We start from the raw sequence: 21,030 nt of genomic DNA on the forward strand, positions 1-21,030 counted from the left end.
AATATTACACACCAGTTTGTATAATCTATCAATCGCTTCCTCACCTGCACTGCGCAGTAATTCTACAGGTATTCCGTCTATTCCAGGAGCCTTTCTGCCATTTAAATCTTTTAATGCTCTCTTAAATTCAGATCTCAGTATTGTTTCTCCCATTTCATCCTCCTCAACTTCCTCTTCTTCCTCTATAACACCATTTTCTAATTCATTTCCTCCGTATAACTCTTCAATATATTCCACCCATCTATCGACTTTACCTTTCGTATTATATATTGGTGTACCATCTTTGTTTAACACATTATTACATTTTAATTTATGTACCCCAAAATTTTCCTTAACTTTCCTGTATGCTACGTCTATTTTACCAATGTTCATTTCTCTTTCCACTTCTGAACACTTTTCTTTAATCCACTCTTCTTTCGCCAGTTTGCACTTCCTATTTATAGCATTTCTTAATTGCCGATAGTTCCTTTTACTTTCTTCATCATTAGCATTCTTATATTTTCTACGTTCATCCATCAGCTGCAATATATCGTCTGAAACCCAAGGTTTTCTACCAGTTCTCTTTATTCCGCCTAAGTTTGCTTCTGCTGATTTAAGAATTTCCTTTTTAACATTCTCCCATTCTTCTTCTACATTTTCTACCTTATCCTTTTTACTCAGACCTCTTGCGATGTCCTCCTCAAAAATCTTCTTTACCTCCTCTTCCTCAAGCTTCTCTAAATTCCACCGATTCATCTGACACCTTTTCTTCAGGTTTTTAAACCCCAATCTACATTTCATTATCACCAAATTATGGTCGCTATCAATGTCTGCTCCAGGGTAAGTTTTGCAGTCAACGAGTTGATTTCTAAATCTTTGCTTAACCATGATATAATCTATCTGATACCTTCCAGTATCGCCTGGCTTTTTCCAAGTGTATATTCTTCTATTATGATTTTTAAGTTGGGTGTTGGCAATTACTAAATTATACTTCGTGCAAAATTCTATAAGTCGGTCCCCTCTTTCATTCCTTTTGCCCAGCCCGTATTCACCCACTATATTTCCTTCCTTGCCTTTTCCAATGCTTGCATTCCAATCTCCAACTATTATTAAATTTTCATCTCCTTTTACGTGTTTAATTGCTTCATCAATCTCTTCGTATACACATTCTACCTCATCATCATCATGGGCGCTTGTAGGCATATAAACGTTAACAATCGTTGTCGGTTTAGGTTTTGATTTTATCCTTATTACAATGATTCTATCGCTATGCGTTTTGAAATACTCCACTCTCCTCCCTATCTTCTTGTTCATCACGAAGCCTACTCCTGCCTGCCCATTATTTGACGCTGAGTTAATTACTCTAAAATCACCTGACCAAAAGTCGCCTTCCTCTTCCCACCGAACCTCACTAATTCCTACTATATCCACATTCACCCTATCCATTTCCCTTTTTAAATTTTCTAGCCTACCAACCTTTTTTAAGCTTCTAACATTCCACGCTCCGACTCGTAGAATGTTATTTTTTAAAATTTATATTTATATATTTTAAAATTTTATCCTTTATAAAGGATAAAGTTAACTGTTTATCTTAAAAATCAAGCTTCCATTTTAAACTTGTACATAAATATTAGAAAATTCCATTTGCTATAGTTCCAGAGCTAAATAATTCCAGAAATTAAATAATTTTTACCATGATTTTAAAAGTGAATAACTTAAAAATATTAATAACATCTAAACAATAAAAATTAAATTAAAATTTTGTTTAATCTATAGAAAAATATACAGCAGCATGCAGATTAATCAGAACACAGATGTTATTTAATAAAACAACTTTAATAAGAAAAAAAATCACATCTGTACAATTGGCATCAATTCAACAATGTAAAACTCATTTTTTTTATTTCTTCATCTTGAAACCATACCAATATTAGTACTTTAATGAGGACAATTTTTGTGGTATAATTTATTTTTGAGACTAAGAACATTTTCCACTTTTTTGCAGTACGGCATGCCCTTAATTCTGTTGAAACACTCTGTTGCCTACTGGGAATTTGTTTTGAAGTTGTCATAACCCCTTCTTTCTTCAGAATCTTCATATGTCCGTAACTTTTCAACATACCATCTACTGGAAGTAATGAACAAGGGACTTTCAAATGCGAAACAACCCCAAAGCATTTTTTTCTGGGGATGTTTAACTGATAGTTGGACATGAGCCAGTGCTATATTTTCATCTGATGTTTTTCTAATATATAAAACCCCTTGCCATTGGAACATAAAATTGTGACTAGTTAGAAAACAATTTTCGAAGAAAAATTATTCTTTACTATTATTAACAGTTTTCAATTTAATATTTCTGCATTTAAAATTATTACAAATTTGTTTATATATATATATATATATATATATATATAAACACACACATACATCCAAAACTTATATATTTGTGTCATATATGTAATTTACCTGGATTCTTAATGGCAGCATGATTACAAAGGGCTAGGGCGTCAAGTGCATCGTCAACATCCTCAAATTCCAATAAGCCTGTGGAGCTTTTATCACCTAAAATAAAAAATCAATCTCACTTTATAATGAATTAATCTTGTAAAATGTAATTTTAAAAATTTCCAAAAATAAATTTCTAATTATTTAACACATTAAAAATTAAATGAAGGTAATGCATAACAGGGGCTACCAGTTTTTTCCATGGAAAATACATAAATAATCACTACCTCTAATAAATATTGTTAACCAATTTCTGGTGTTTCTATTAAAAAAGCACAATTCTAAAGTGTCCTCATACTTGTTTCAAGAAAAAGGTGTTTCTTGTAACACCTTTCATGCTTTTCAAAATAAAAAGTTATACTACACCATCGTGCTACAGATGGTAACCAAGGAAGAAGTTGACAGAATTTCCATGATCCCTACCAAAGAAATATTAAGGGAGAAAGGGCAGAATACTTTTGGATCGACAACTCACAGACTTCTTCTTATCAGAATAATTATCTAATAGTTAATATGTTTCTAATCAAGATAATTCAGCCTTTCCAAAATTGATCAATTAATCAGGAATATATAATAGGATATGTCCCTAACATAGTAGAGAAAAATTCAAAGTTCAAACTTTTCATTAAAACACTTTCTTATTAAAAATAATTCCAACTTAATAATATTATAGAGAAAATGTAAATATAAGTTGTTCTCTTTGAATGACCACTTTTTTTATCATACTCTGTGCATGTGTCACAAGGTGACACATTTTCCTCTAAATGGTGATACATATCCAGACTAGGAAAGTTTTTCTAAGATGCTCTAATCTACAATGCTTAAAATTTCTGAAATACCTACTTAGGTAAATTTTGCTTTTTTTTTTACTATGTTATCTTTATTAATATAATTTGCAAAGTTTTGGCCAATATTATGTAAATTTTTTGATGAAATAAATCATCACACATATGTGATAATTAAACTACATTATTTTACAATATACCTTTAATTAATATGAATTACAAGCTTGCATGATTTCGTTATGGTTTATTCAAGGTTTCATAATCGCAACTAAAGCATATACTTTACAATAGAAACATTTTACAAGCAAATACCAAAAAAAATTAAAACATTAAAAATTTTATTACATAAATGAACAAAATTTAAGAACAATAGTAACAAATAGTAGAAATAAAATATCTTACTATTTGAGGGAGAGAGAATTTAATTTTAATATTTACAAATAAATCTAAAAATAGATAAAATATAATAGAATTCTATGTACTCAACAATAAACAAGACTTATATCAATGAAACTACCATAAAAAACAATCTTCCCTAAGGGTTAATTGGAAAACTCAAATTAATTTTGTAAAAAGCTTGACTTTTATATTGCTAACTAGTGTAGAACATTTTGAATAAAATTTATGGTTACCTTTCATAGGAAATAGTTTGACGGTCTTAGGTTTTGGTGCATTATTTTCTTCAAACACTTTTAATAACTGTTCTTCTTTCACATTTGGTGGTGTATTGAAGAAATGTAAAATCTGAAGAAAAATCAATCAGAAAAACAAATTTTAACCATAGTAAAAAAAATTCAAAAAGTATTAATGTATAGAAAAAAAAATTATGTAATACCAACAAAAAAAGTTGACACTAAAGACAAAAATAATTATTCTAACATAATTTATTTGTTTCATCATCTTTTAATACCTTAGAAGGTCCCTGTATTCTGTTCTTTGCTGCCATAGTTGGATTGATAAAACGGTTATTTTTATTTCCCATGAAATCCTTGAATGATAGGCTGCTATCAGGCAGTGTGTATGGTTGTACAACATCACTGAGGTATGCCTGTTTAGAAAACCTGCAATAAATAACACGGTTGCAAATTTAGATGTATAAATAGTTTATTTAAAAGCAAATAAAATTTATTACTTCTGCAATAATTAACATATCAAACAACAAACTGATAATAAATTTCAATCTAATTTTGTTTATTAAGAAATTGAATTTTTTTATTTTACAAACATTTATCCAAAAAAAACTAACCTGTTTCCCCCCAACTACGCCATAAATTGAGTAACAGAAGGTTTACGGTTAATTTCATGTGCCTCTGAACAGCTGCAGTTTTTTATTAAATAGACATAGTACTCATCTCAAAAGTAAAATCATATATATAAAAAATTGAAATACAGAAAAAACAATATTGTCAATTGCATAAGTCTTTTTTATTAAGTAAACAAATCAAAATTATTTTAAAATTCATATAGTGATGGATCAAATATAAGTACAGGTAAACCATTACAAGACTAAAAAACAACCTGCTCATCAAAGAAGTAGCAAAATATATCTATAACTGTAACAAGAGATATTTTAATTATCTCATAATCAGGTATTTTATTAATATACAATAATTACAAATCTTGAATTCTGTAATGTTTCTAGTACAACCTCTGTCTGAAAATAATGTTAATAATTGCAGTAATAACTTTAAAATAATAGAACTGACAAATATACATTAATGTATAGAATTAACAATCACAAATTGAAAAGCGAGTGGCAAAATGAAACCAAAACAGTGTAATTAGTTACTGTGGTCAACAGTAATAGGCAACAACTGCAGGTTTTGTGGTTTTAATGGTAAATAAGGTTAAATATTTGTATGCGCCTCCACAAGCACATTAATTTACTTGTCGGTTCATAAAAATCCCTTTATGTATTATTACTTACAACTCATTACAGGTGGCCAATAACAAAACCAAGCAAAATCCACAAATTTTATATTGTAATAATGGAAATTCAGTCTTAACATTTTAATTTTAACCTTATAATAATCTAATGCATGAACATGAACAGATGATTATAAAATAGGAATAAATCAGCTAATTTAATTACATTAAAAAATATGTACATATTCATAAATTATTTTACCCCAGCTGAATTCTGGATCCTAGGACAGTTTTATTGTTCAGGTATGATACACATCTTTCAACAGCAAGGCTGTCACCCATCTGAATCATTGCACAGCCTTCCTTAGTTTTCAAAAATTTCACCTACAAACACAAACAAAATAGATTATAATAGTGTAACAGCAGTTGAAGACTTCACATTAAATTTTTATTAAATAATTTTTAAATAAATTCATTATTCCGCTATAATTTTTAATAGAAGCAGGAAAAATCAACTGTGAAAAAATTATGGAATATATAGGGCAGCATCCTCATTTTACAACAGAAAGGATGGACACAATGTAATAAATAATTGTTCTCTTCTGGATGCTCAAAATCTAATCACATTAAAACATGATATATATTTGTCTGAACTAAAATCACCTGGTGCTAGGCTTTAATGGATTAGTAAAATAATGGTTTTCATGTTTCACTGCCTATAAATATTCCGACAGATACTTATAGTATCGCAATAACAAATTGCCATTGGGATAAAATATATTTATGCCAAACAAAATGGTCTTTAATCAAACAAATATGTAGGTAAAATCAATTTTTAGGTACATATCAATAAATATGAAGGACAATTCAATGACAAATGTGATTTTTTTTTATTTTTGTTTATTTATATAATTTTGAAGTTAAATTTTCAGTTTTTCATACATTTTAATTTCCAATGAAAAACGAGGCTAAAAATACACGTGAATAAATTATTTATTATTTTCCAATATAAGCTTTGTGAAAAAAGTAGGTGTGTATTAGCAACAATAATGATGTAGTGGCTTGCACTCCATATTCAAAGAGTAAAAATATAAAGTTAAAAATGTTAGTTTTTTTTTTAATTTCTCCATTAAATTTTGTTTCTAGATTATATTTTTATTCAAACAATTGTGATACATTACACGAAGCAGACTGATCTTTAGTGATTGTTGTTTTACACATCAGCTATCAAATTTGAATGGCATAATATGTGTGAACGTTTTAACTGATGCGGTCCATAAACCCATTCATATTAAGTATGTAACTACGTTCCCGTGTTAAAAAATTTACACGTACATCCAAAAACAGTGTTTGGGATGGCTACACACTCGCATGGTATGATGATCACATCGATGTGTTTTTTTTACTTTTGTTCATATTTTTCTATCAGGCCAAGTTGTTTATTTCAACTAATTTTTATAATACAATAAATTCTTATAGCAAGCTGATTCCTCAATTGAATCTCAATTTTATAAATGAAATTTACATTTAAAATAGTATAATTGTAAATATATTTACACAGTTTACAAAATATTATAATATAAATCAGAAAATTTTACGTTAGATCTAGAATGAGTGAACTTAAGTATGGTAAAGTGAATATTCATAACATTTATTAAACACTTATTTTAAAATAAAAGATTGTCCTTTCTCTTACAGATCTTCATATTTTTTATTTGCAATGTTACAATTACTGAGGTTTTTCAATACTAATTATTTTTAGCTGATATGTGAAGTAAATATTAATTATTTTTGGATAACATTAGTTAGCTGTTTTACTTTCTTAGCAATTTGAAGCAACTGGCTGACAAATGACCTTTCTGGTTAATTATTAATCATATAATGATTTCATACAGAAATAATTCCACAGTTCTTTGTTCAAACATACTTTAAACAGACACTAACAGAAAAAACTAGTCTGCATTCAAATGCAAACAAGATTTCCTGAAAATTGGTTAATTTACTTCCAGAATTAAAAATACACAAAGAAAGATTTTTGCAAAATTACAATTATTTAACCATACTTATTAGCCCATCTTTAATCCTAAAATATTTCTTTTAAAGATGAAAAGTACTGCAATACGGTTGTTGCAAACATTATTGTTATAGACTTTTTACCACTTGAGAGAAAAGTATTACAATAAAGACAAACTGTTAGAATTATTTATATGTATATAATTAATTATATCTTACATTATGCACAGGTTTAAATTAGTAAGATAATTTCATGATTAGCACTTAATTTTTCAGCTTCCTTTTTTAACAGATAATAAATTAATTTTGTTATCAATACGGTCATAAATATGCATAATTCTAAAAAAAATAAAATAAACATAAAAATACAAAAAAGTAATTACTTTAAGATGGATTAAAAAAGAATTATAAAAACTGCACACTTAGAAATCACACTCAAATAACAGTATTGAAGAAATTAATTTAATTTAATTCAATAATATTTTGTGTAAAATATTTTGTATCAATCTGCATTAACTCAGATCAGAACATGATTATGAATAATGTTAATCATATCACATTTAACAGGTGCGTATTCCATGGATTAAAAAACTGCTATTGCATTGCCATAAAAGATGAAATAAAATCATGCAAAAACCATGTGATCACAGCAGAATTACAAAATACCAAAAAATTAAAACAATGAAAAATAGGCCCACATTAATACATAAAAACATAAGAACAATGATGATGTTGCAATTTTAAAATAATAAATAAATGTGGTACAGAATAAAATAATTTTGAATTCTTAATTGAAAAATATTGAGTACATACTGAAGTGCATATTAAATGAATTTGGAGAAACTCTAGTATAATTTATCAACAATTTGTACTATTTAGCAACTTGTCAATACAGTAATATATTTTCTGTAAAAATAAAGCTTTTAATAAACTTTCAAATGAAATGATTTTTTAGGACAAAAGGTAATTTCTTAAGAAAACAAAAATAATTTTGTCTGACAAAAGGTAATTTCTAAGAAAACAAAAATAATTTTGTCTGACAACAGGGAATATTATTTTTTTTTTAAAAGAAAAAGCAGGGTTGGTTGGCACAATCAGAAGTATAAATCCAGGGCAATATAGAAATATCTACAACCAGTTACCAACATGGTACTTATTTACTGGCAGAAAGAGATACATAAGTGCACACAAGCACAGAAAATATTTGATACTGATAACAATTTTTTCACATTCAAAGTAACACAATAAATATTATTAGAAACAAAATCAATTCGATCTTGTCACTGTACATAAATATTCAATTGTATTCCTTAAAAGAAAATTATGAAATAATACCTTCACCCTCCCATGCAAAAAAAAAAATATTTTTTGTGAATTAAATAATTCTTTGAACTAGTGAGCAGATAAATGGGAGTGCAAGTCTCACTGTTTAAAAGTAAACAGAATTTTCTATGTAAAAAAAACTTTACTAGCTTACCCGAACAACATTTCCATACAAGCAGAACAAGTTGAACAGAATATCAGGATTTGCTTTGTCTTTATTAAGTCCATAAACCATCATAACACAGCCCCCTGCGTTAGAAGCACCATTAGCCGGCCCATGTCCCATATTGTGTGTACCAAATCCTGGTCCTCGTGGTATAGGGGGCCCGTGTGGTACTAATGGCTCTCTAAGTGGTTTCATCATATAACCTCTGTAAAAACATAAAAAAATTTTTATCATATGTTTACTATCTTTTAATTATGATGTAGATGTAAAAAATATCTGACAAGGATTCAAAGCCAAAACCTTCTGGACGGTAGGCAGAGATGGAACTAACAAAATATTAAAAAAAGAATAATGTCTGTAAACACAGTAAGTTTTAACACCTCTTCAGACTGTTCAGGATGTTCAGATTTTGGTGTGATAATGAAATCATTGAAGTAATGCTTAATCATGATCATGATTAACATAACAGCAACGTATCTAACAGTCTGAACAGAGGTGCATTTTGTCAAGTTACCAACTTTTTTCCACTTAACTTTGTATGCTTGGTTATTACAGTATATTTTACTCCTATTTATAATACTGAACATTTTGCTCAAAAAGCAGTTATTCAATACTACTTGTATATGTTAATAAAGTTTTAGCACAACCTATTAAAAGATGGATATAGTCTGTATTATGAAAACCCCAAAAACTACTAGAGGCTAGCAATAATATTTGATAAGTATTAATATACAATATACTTTAACTGAAGGCGAACAAAAGAATGAAAGGAAAATATATTCAGTGTTATTTCTTAATAAGCTTAAAAATATGCCTGCAACATTAAAAATACCTTGTAAAAAAGAAAACATATTTATGTTCAAATAAAAATAGTTAATGCCAATTGACCCATTCCAATTTACTTATTTTTAATCAAATACTTAATTCTGTTTATATGTTAAACACAATACTATTGTATTGTTTATATTTAACTTTTTTTTTTTTTTTTTTTTTAATATAATATTAAAAAATAGAAATTCAAGGAGTGATACTATAAAAATATTCTATTCTATCTTTTATGTATTGGCATAATTACTCTTATGAAAACATTTTTTTATAATAATTCTAGAAAAACTTACTTAATAGTGATATTTAACAAATCAGAAGATTCTGTAATTAACGTGTTATTCTTTTTACGCGTCTAACGTACATTAAAATTTCAAATTAACTAACTGTAAGGCATATACTTGTAAAATGATACTATTTTAAAATAATTATAATTAATATAAATATTATAACTGTAATAGTGTAGAAATATTGCATTTTTTTTAGTTTGTGCTGAATGAACCTTAATAAAATATTGGTACTTAAGTATTGACGTCACCGCAGCTACAGCTTTATTTAAAAACAAAGTAGTCAATAGGATTTCGGTGGAAAATGAACAATCTCTTTATTAATTATAATAAATGGTTATTTATATTTATTTATTTTATAAATATAATTTAACCAAACTTAACCTTCGCTCGCTAACCTTGACTTAATTAACACCGTAATTTTTTGAGTATTTATTTAATAAATTCAGTAATTATTGCAATTATTTAAATAATCAAAACACTCCTGTTAATTAGTCAAGGTTAGCGAGCGAAGCGAGCGTAGGTTAAGTTTGGTTAAATTATATTTATAAAATAAATAAATATAAATAACAATTTATTAAAATTAATAAAGAGACTGTTTTGAATCTATGTTAAACTCTATATCGGTCCATTTTCCACCGAAATCCGATTGACTACTTTGTTTTTAAATAAAGCTGTAGCTGCGGTGGCGTTAATACGTAAGTACCAAAATATTTTTAATTAAAGTTATAATGCGATGATTAATATCCATTATAAATAATGGATCTGCAATAATTAGATAAAAAGGAAATTAAATAATAAAGTGATGAAAGGTAAATAAAATAGTTATGTGTTCAGAGGTGAGGGATTATTTCCGTTACTTCAAATGGAATAGGAGTGTAAAAGAGATGGGAATGACAATAAAAAAAATTAGAATGAATGCTATACCTGTATCACATACTCCAGTATATGGCTAAAGATCACTATAATCATAAAAATGCAAATTTTTTACTATTGTTTTATACCAGCATACACAACTGATATAACAACTTGAACATAAAACTGTAATACAATAGCTAAGATAGGAATTAACTTTTGAATGACTTACACTTTCAGTTATAACATACTTATTTGCAATTCGTACTAATTGTACTTAGAATTTATTCATCAACAGTTTTATAAATATCAGTGATATAATGAAACTTATGAGTTTCATTTCCTTTTATTTAAATGTCATCTTTAAACTACCAATCAACAAACACAATGAAGTAAAAACTGTTCACACAACACCGATAAAGTTTTTAAGTACAGTTTTGAATATTTTAATACAAAGTACAAGATAAAAATATCTTTGCCCCTAAAAATTATCGAGCAATAAATAAACGTAGAATAAAAAGATATCAATATTCTGAATTTTTAATATCTGACCATGACAAATCTAAACTATAACATTAAATAACATAATGAAATTTTGTTTTTAATGTAAATCGACTGAGTAAATGTTATTTGTATGCATTATATGGCAATCAACAACAGCATTTTCAATTAACTTCTTGAATCCACTGCCTTCCATACTGTTGAGTTCAGCACAGCTGCACCTTCTCACAGGAAATCTTTTCCAGCTGTTTTCTTTCGATCGATATCTAATTGTACGTTCTAACCAGATAATTTTTTTTCTTTCCCCTTACCGATCTTTATATCAAACACACATATACACACCGATCTTTATATCGAACATACACATACACACCGATCTTTATATCAAACACACACATACACACATTTTGCATCAAACTCTATTTACTTTTTATATTAATACGTACGGTGATTAACTACAATGCAACCTACTGATCTTGCTTGATACAGAAAATAAATTAGGCACATTTAAAATTTTTGACAGATTGTAGATTGAAGACGTGGGAAAAATACTTAAATTGATCCAAATCCTTAAAAAACTATACAGAAACATATCATACTTAAACTAAGCACATATCTAACAATATAGTACAAAAGAAAATAGTACCTGTCCATTGGACCTGCTGGGTATCTTTCAGCAAAATGTTCACCATAGCCTTCACTATGATATCCTGGTTCATCATATTCCAAATAGCCAGGACCACGCATTCCATCGCCACCTGTGAAAGTCATCAGATTAATACATTGAACTTGATTACACTTATATGATTTTCAGCTGAAATCATCGAATGTAATATTAATAAAATAATTAATAAATAATCATTATCATCATTTGTTGAGTAGAGTCCATCTTTTTGGAATTCAAAACTATTCACCTAGGTCAAAACTATTCTTAGTCATTCTTCAATTACAACAGGTGATGGATGCCATGAAAGAAGTGATTTATCCAATTTTCCAAATTTATATTACATGTATTGCATATTCTGTATCTTTTGATCAAGCTGTCCAATTTCCACAGATCCCCAAAGTGACTGAAGCCAAAATGTTGCAGTGTAATGTCTCAAATTTAATAGCTACTCTTTTTGTAATTCCTTATGTTTTGAACTATCAAGATTTGAATTTTCAATCTGAATTGTTACATTTTCATTATTTTTTTTTTTACGGTGCTGGATTTTACTTGCTATCAACCATAATAAACTATCAGTTGATCTATAATTATAATATATACTTTAATTATTAGGCTGCAACTAACCTCCCTTTTTTAATTAAATTCACTTTCAAAGTAATTTTAACTGTTCTGCAGTCTTGCATTATGCAAGACTTTTCTAGTAATGAAAACCTGAGCAAATTTTTTTTTTTTTTAATTTCTTGCATGAATTCTAGCATAATTTATGAAAGTTATTGCAATATAACTCTACAATAGTTTAAAGCCCACTAATTTCTTTATAAAATTTCAGTCTAATAAAAGGCGAGGACAAAATGTAGTTACAAAAATAAAGATTTTAATAATAAAGAATGCCGATTATTGAAACTCTCATCAACAGTAACATACTACGTACAGAGATGAATTTGTAGGGTATAGAAAATAAATTACATTAACAAAAATAATCTGAAATATTCAAGAAAAGACCGATAAATAAGACTATAAATAAAATATTAAAAATATAAAACAACAAAGTAAATAAGTAATTTTGAAAAGTTACTATTCATTAGGCATAATAATGAAATCAGTTGAATTATTTTCTCTATTAAAAATACAATTAAGATATTGTATCACATCATGAAGAGAAGTTGGATTCATTCCACAGAGTCGGCCGACTGACGGACCAGGAATTCCATCTAACATGATTCAGTTTTATTTGATAAACTTCCAAATTCTATCTTTAAATTAATTTCTCCGTAGAAGACAAATCAGAAAAACAATAACACAGCATTCACTCCTTATATGATTCACTGAACCGCTCAACACTAAAAAATTCAATTAATTTTTTTAGTTTTTGTAAGAAATAAAACTAATGCACATATAAGTACATCACTTAAGATCCTGCATCTCAGCCAACCAAACTAGAATAAATTAGAAACCCGATGAGACTATGCTTTTTAAATAATGAAATTGCATCTTAATATATCGCATACTTAATTATCTTTTTAATTTTGAGTGCTTTCATGGTGATCACAATTAAACAGTAATTAAATAAAACAATTTTTTTCTCTTTAAAGTTAAAAGTGTAAGATTCAATTTCATTCAAAACTTTTCTTATTTTTAATTTTTATTCAGTTAGACTTAGATGAAGAATTTTTTGTATTTGTTTAAAATGTTTAATGATTTTTGAATATTAAGTATTTTAATCGTCTTTTGATGAAGTGCTGATCAATTATGGAAGCACTTACAAATCAAATGTAATTAAAATGTCAGCAAGTAGAGAATATTAAAAATTGATAATTCAATTATATTACACAACTACCCACAATAATAATCCTTTTTGTTAAATAAACCAAAAACAACAGTTCAAAATTTAGTACAATATTAATTAAAATTTAAATTTGAATCACAATTTTTGAAGATTTTAATATTATAAAAAATGTCAAATAAGTTTAAAAAAATCTTACTTTGAACAATTCCATTAAAATGAAAACTATGGCAATCAATAAAAATTTACATATTTAATCAGACAAATTTCAAGCTTCAATGAAAACAATAATTGATTTTGTCCAATGAGTCAACAAAGCAACAGGAAAACAAATGCAATTGCTTTATTGCAATTATTAATCACTGAGAAAGAAGGAAAACCACAAGAAACTTCTAACAAAACACCACAAAAATGGCTCAACTTTATTATTCTACAAAACACATATCACAAAAACCCTATTTTTTTGCAAAATCTTTACTAGAGATCTTGCTTTTAATCAAATCTATTTTAATTAACTTTGAAAATTCTTAATATCATTTTCGATGGATCGCAATTTTTTAATAATTGTAAAAAATGTTTTACACCTATCTCGTCACATCTAATGATTAAATTATTGCATCTATTTTATTTTAATTTGCAAAATTGAATCAATATATAAATCAAATATTAAACAATTCTAAATTCACTGTTGAATAACTTTGGTTGCTATTATCAATTATTTATTTCTTCCCCCCTCTTAAATAAACAGAAGGATTACCCCCCAATGCAATGTACAGGTGTCCCATAAGTTTCCATACATAGCAAACTCCCAGCTCATAAGCTTTCATTTTGGTAATCACAAATGTTAGTGATTGATCGGCAGTTTCCAGATGTTTGGATATGTCAGCATGGTCCTGTGGAGTGGCCTCCTGGATTCCCAGATCTCACCCCACTTGATTTTTAAATCAAGTCTTCGTGGGGGGGGGGGGGATTTGAAGAAGAAAAAATACAAAAAATAAACCATCTCAAGGAAATTCAATCTTTTTACTAATTTCGTCTTCCGCTCATACACCTAAAAAGATCACTTGATGCTCTACACAAAAAAATTGAGAATTAAGAATGTGCAATTGTTTTCCGAATGTAAAGTAATAATCACAGTTTATCAAAGTATCACATATTAATGGAATAAATTTATCAAACATTTTTCTGATCAATAGAAAAAATACTAAAAAGAAAAAAATGTAATTTTGTAAAAATAGGAGATAAAAATTATTTTTTTTTTAGAAAACTTAAATTCTGCTATTTTAAAACTTTTTCTTATAAAAAACACAAGAATCGAAAAAATGCAGCGGGTGCGTATAAAACCACAGCAATTCATCAGTTAACAAACGGATATTTCTGCCTCAAAGGTCGGTCGATAAACGTGAATTTTCCCTCAAAATTACAGTAGGAATGTTCAGCAGACACTTAAAACGTCACATAAAATATATGGAAAGAATTTTCTTCCGCTACTAAAACTGAACAGACCAGATGTAGATCTGAAAGGCTAAAAGGGTTCGCGGTAGTGGAGAAAGGGTTAACTGGAAGAGGGGCTTATAATGTTCTGTCAGATGAATCGGATAAACAAACAAACGCTTAACAGTCCCGATTTAACGCTTTTATGCGAAACGTTACTGCCCACCACAAAATATCTAAAACCTACGTCAGACGTAACTATACCGGGCAGCGCCGATCTAATAAAATTTAAAAAAATACAAGCTTCTAAAACGATGCTGAAATAAAAAAAAGAATAAGATAAAAAATATTAAAAGTAAAACTGTAAACAATTTGCAAAACTCCATTCGAACGATCAACAAATCAATCATTTAATACATTAATGAATAATTTAAACATAATTAAATATAATATAAAGTTGATTATAATAAATTATAATTCATCTGCTGTAGCCTAATAATTTTTTATTAACAAAATAAACTATTTCAATCTAAAAATTTAATTATATTTTGCTTAGCCTATACGTTTTACTGCCGTCAAGGCAATGATGCTTATATTTAAAATGGCAACAATTGTAAAAAAAATAAAAAAAAAATCCGCTGTCAGCTACAGACTGATAATCGAAAAAAAATGATTATTTTAAAACAAATCAATCAACCAATCAACGAAAAAGAATATAATTTCTTAGTTTCGTTTTACAGTCACAGATGAGGGACGGGAGGAAAAGGATAAAGAGAATACCAGAAAATGGAAAAAAAACCATTAAAAAGTGTAAATGTTTATAGGCTAAAAAAATTGAGCAGAGCAGAAAACAAATGAGATCGAGGTTTCATGAAATCAATTTTTAGCGATTTAATATAAAAAACAAAAAAAATAGTAGTAATGTACCACGTGCTGTAACGTTTACGTGTGTAAAACGTAACTTAAAAATGTTGCGTTTTACACATAAAAATAAAGTTGAGAAATAATTAACGATAAAAGGTACACTATTTAAATGAACACTGATTTGACACTTTCTTATTACATACAGTGTCAAAAAAAAAAAGAAAAGAAATCATGTGGAACAAGAAAACTTGCAATTTATTTAACGCCGGTTTATAGACTGCGACGGTTATCTTAATTGGTTTTAAAGCGTTTTTGACACCGAGCGGAAACTACAAGGATGAGAAAACAACGATCATATATTTATTAGAATACTCGAGATGTTTATTCCTGTCTTATGACCGTGGCAATGACTCATACAGCGAAGAAAGCAACTACACGCTCGTTCTACATACAACCGTATCCGCGCTAACTGTCGATTACATTTTTACAAAGTATTTCACAGTGCGTGACGCAAAAACGCAATTACAGCATTCACCTCTTTACAGATGATAAAATGCCAAAAACAGATCAATTCAAAGAAAAAATTAGGAAAATAATATATTAATAAAAAGTTATTTTTTATTACTTTTTTTTTAACAGACCACCAAACAACTCTTTTTCTGATGGATAAGCGATTCTTTTCAAATGTACTGATTATTATAATAACATCTTAATCAACTATAAAAATGCGTATATACTATAGAATAAAAAGGTCTAACCTCAATCCTTATCTTGTTCTCTCTCTCTCTCTCTCTCTCTTTTTCTGTTTGACCTCCGGAACCACCATAAGGTATTATACTTCTGAGGACGAATGAGGATGATGTATGAATGTGAATAAAGTGTAATCTTGTACAGTCTCGATCGACCAATGCTGAGAAGTGTAGTTAATTGAAACCCAACCACCAAAGAAAACCGGTATCCACGATCTAGTGTTCAAATCCGTATAAGTGAAGTCTTAACTATTTTTACTAGGACTTTAAGCTTAGAACTCTCGACCTCGAAATCAGCTGATTTGCGATGACGAGTTAACCACTAAACCGGTGGGCTAGCTTGATATCAGCTGCCTACTAGATGGATAACGCGCCTCTTCTTTTTTTTTTTAATGTATTTTCAAATACATCTGGTTTAATTCAATTAAATCTGGTTAATGAATTTTACATTTACAAAACTTCCCAAGACATCCTAAAATATCAGTGCACGTTAAAACTGTACCCCAGCAAATAAATACAAATGCGTGATACAAATACAAATAAATATTTTGCATGAAATACAGAAAAAGACTTTTGTGAATTTCAATAACCAGCGCTAAAAGCAGTTAAGGGAAATACTAGTAGTACGGAGATAGGTGAGCGACGACATTCACTACTTGCCTATTATTTACAACCTAACAATTTTAGATATTTCACGATAATTACGCCAGACTGGATTAGGAGCACGGGCAGTTTACACTCGCCTTCATTTGCTAAAAGAAGAATTCAGTCAACAAAAGAAAAAAACTGTTAAGGGTAAAAGTACAGCTGTGCAATAACAACCTAATACAAGAAAAAAATAATTAAGTCGTTCGTTAACTTAGCACATAACATATATCATCAAAGAAGTAACAGCAAACGACAACAAAAAAACGCAAAGATTTCATTAAAGTAACGAATGAACATTCTATAGGTGGTACAAAAAGTGAAGTTAATTTAACCTAGCCCAAGCGATCCTATAAATCGATTCGAGGAAGATACGGACTTTTTATTATAAGACGCAAACCCTTTCGTGAGTAGAGAATTAACTGGAGGAAATTAAACCTTTTGTTTTTTAAATTGGACTGAATAGACGACACGAAAATAATTATTTAATTCATCTCAATCTGTATAAAATAGCATTTTACGTTTAACAAAACATTAAATTTTAATATATTCAATTTCTAGAATAGATAAGATTATGAAAATAAACTACGTTAAAATATTAGAAAGCTTTAAACGGTTTTAACTACAAATTAATAGAATAAGGAATTTTTACGAATTTTACATCTAAACAAATAAAGAAAGTACAGTACCGAAAATATTGAAAAAAACACAACATACTTTAAAATATTTAACGACTCTAGAAAACCATTAATAAAATACTTTTTTTTTGTAACGAACAGCTATTTTTATAAACAAGCAAGCAACAGACCACGATTCGTCTCGTTTAAGTCTGCTTTTACGACCTATAAACAAAGTTCTAAATATTTCTATTACTGTTTTCACGTCTCTTTCAGAAGCTAGAGTCAAGTGTCTTAGTCGCCAAACACAATACCACTATGAGGTATAAAATATGAAGAAGGGTATAAAAAATACAAAGAAACAGGAAAAATTCTAACAGAGGAGTAACAACACACAAACCGATTTAAAATATTCTCGCATTAAATGAAATCCACGCTGCAGTATATATTTGAAAAAGTATATATTCACAACTTTTAAAATTAAATAAATACAAATAGTGAGTCCGTAAGTAAAAATGGACTACTCGCAACTAATTAAATTTGAACGTTTTTAACTTTTCATATCGTAAAAGAATTTTAAGTTAATTTAAAAAAAAAGAAAATTTAAGTAGTCAAATAGGTATTTCCAATGCTCATGAGAATATGATCGATACTAATATTACAAAGTTCAGAAAGCTCAGCAAGTTTAGGGTAGAGATGGATTGCTGGACCGGCGACTGAGATCTTGCTACTTAACGATCTCCTATCGAGGAACACAACCCCCTCTCCGCAACTGTCATATTAGAATGATAATATTAGTTCAGACATCCCGAGTAGAACTGCTCACATCTACACGAATTTACGTTTTCTAAACTTTGACGAGCTTTCTTTCAAAATAGAGAAAATTAATTTTACAACGTTGAAAAATAATTTCAATCAAATAACAGCAACACCCGATACTGCCAGATGTCCTTTAGGCTATGTTTTTTGCATCGTTTGCGAAAGTTATGTATACTACCGATACTTGTTAAAAATCCTGCGAAAAAGTGCTACAGAGTGTTTTAACCCAGTTAAAAGTAATGGAATTAAAAGAATTAATCCCACCAGAAACCTTGAATGAATGAGGATGGTATGTATGAATGTAACGAAGCGTAGTCTTGTACAGTCTCAGATCGACCATTCCTGAGAAGTGTGGTTAATTGAAACCCAACCACCAAATAACACCGGTATCCAGGATCTAGTATTCAAATCCGTACAAAAGAATTTGCCTTAACTAGGATTTGAACCTTAAAACTCCCGACTTCGAAATCAGCTGATTTGAGATGACAGTAACAACTGAGATTCTTTTACCGGCAGGACATGATTTTACTTTAACGTACAACCTTACTATACTTTTAATACAATGTAACAATCAATTGTTGTGTGTATACAATTTTGGCTTATTTTATTTCACTTTATTGTGTTTTATACTATTTTACGTGAATACTGTGGTTGTAAATTTTTATACTTAATTGTATGGATATTACTGAGGATAGGTGAAGGTCCGAAAGCGCTAGAATATATTTAAACATTAAACAACTGTTGGTAAGCGGAACTTTAAATATTACTATTTCTTTTTCGATTTTTCCTGAAAACTCTTGTTTTCTAAAAAAATATTTCTAAATCTATTTCTATTTAAGATTATCTTCAGTGATATTTAGCTTTCTCATAACCTTCAAAACTTCATTTAACAGGTGTTTAAGTTTTTGGTTGCAGACAAAATTAAAAATTCATTTAGTATTTTTTCACAAATCTGAAGAAGTGTCTACAAAATGTCAATTTTATTTTCCTTATAAAATCTGAGAGTCTGTCATTAGATTTAAAAGCGCTTCATTTTTTCCAGTCCTCCACTTTTTATTTTCTATTTTAACTGGCCCTAATATTTTTCTTAATATTCTCCTATCTTTCTTCTCTCGCTCTTCAATTTCGCCTATGTTATTCATAGATAACTTTGTTATAATGCCTAATTCTTGTTTTATCTAAAGCTTTTTGGTTTAATTATTTCATCTAGATATTTAAATTTATTAATTTTAATAAATTATTGATTAATTTAAATTTTATTAATTTTTCCGCATTCGGTTTTTAAGTCTTTTGAGCATTTTTAATATTTGTCAAAAATTAAACCTGTTTTTTCAGCTACCATTTTTAAAGTGTTAATTAGAATTTCTGCAGTTTTCTTATCCGGCGACAACATTGTCAGACCATCTGCAAAGGCCAAACAACTGATTTTGAGATTCTTACCCCTAACTTCATAGTTTCACATTTTCCAACTCTGCTAAAATTTTCATCTGTTTGTTCCATTTCCTAATTACTTTTTCCAAAACTATTAAACAATAAAGGGTGATATTACTTTACACTTTTTTTAATTTCAAAAGGCTCAGAGCTTAGTTTTTGAAATCGTATATTTAAGAAAGTATCTTTAAGGGTTTTTTTTACTAAATTCAACGTTTTAATTTGTATACTCCAAATTCCTCCCATACGTTGATCAAAACTTTTATCTTTGTTGAATTCAAGGGCTTTCACAAACTCACAAAAGTGAAACAGTATTTTTACCCCTTCGCAGTTATCCGAAATAACTGTAGTCTTTATGACTCTCAAATACGTCTTTTTATCACATTTTTAATGGTAAAGATATATGAGAGTACTTTTCCAGTAATTAAGAATTTTTTCCTCTTTACAGATTTGAACAAGCTTCCAATGGGCAATTCTTTTAATTTTTTTAAATCTGGTGGATTTGAATCCACCAGAGAATTTTTTGATGGGCTCAATTTTTATAAATCTTTCTTTTGGTTCTTCACAGTTCGGTACATTTTTAAAATGATTGGCCAAGATTTCACAATCTTCGCAGTTTCACCGCTAGGGATCTTTCATCATGATCTTTCAGCGTTCCTTAAAACCTTTGATGCTTCTTTTCTTTGGTTCTTAAACGTATTATAATTTTGTTCCTTTTTTGTGGAATACCACAATGTAAAATTTTCTGTATAACGCTTATCACATTACATGTTTCACAACCTTATATATGTGGGTAATTTTTTCCCCTTATTACAGTCAGAATAACAGATCTTTCACACCCTCTTGAACGAATTTGAACAAACTTTTATAATATATATATATATATATATTACCCACATTTTTTTAAATTTATGTT

General features: G+C 28.5%; 1 protein-coding gene across 4 annotated transcripts in view; it reads right to left on the reverse strand.

Moving 5' to 3' along the window:
- sm (heterogeneous nuclear ribonucleoprotein L) overlaps positions 1-21,030 on the reverse strand; it is a 514,959-nt gene that overhangs the window by 7,472 nt on the left and 486,457 nt on the right. For all 4 annotated transcript variants that reach the window (XM_075356710.1, XM_075356709.1, XM_075356707.1 and 1 more), the window contains 6 exons: positions 11,752-11,863; positions 8,626-8,842; positions 5,398-5,519; positions 4,180-4,330; positions 3,902-4,013; positions 2,446-2,541 (listed from right to left, as the gene is read on the reverse strand). In XM_075356710.1, the coding sequence (XP_075212825.1) occupies positions 2,446-2,541; positions 3,902-4,013; positions 4,180-4,330; positions 5,398-5,519; positions 8,626-8,842; positions 11,752-11,863 (810 nt within the window). The remainder of the gene's footprint in view (positions 1-2,445; positions 2,542-3,901; positions 4,014-4,179; positions 4,331-5,397; positions 5,520-8,625; positions 8,843-11,751; positions 11,864-21,030) is intronic.

This window comes from Lycorma delicatula, chromosome 2 (assembly GCF_047948215.1).
Source record: "Lycorma delicatula isolate Av1 chromosome 2, ASM4794821v1, whole genome shotgun sequence".
NCBI lineage: Eukaryota > Metazoa > Arthropoda > Insecta > Hemiptera > Fulgoridae > Lycorma > Lycorma delicatula.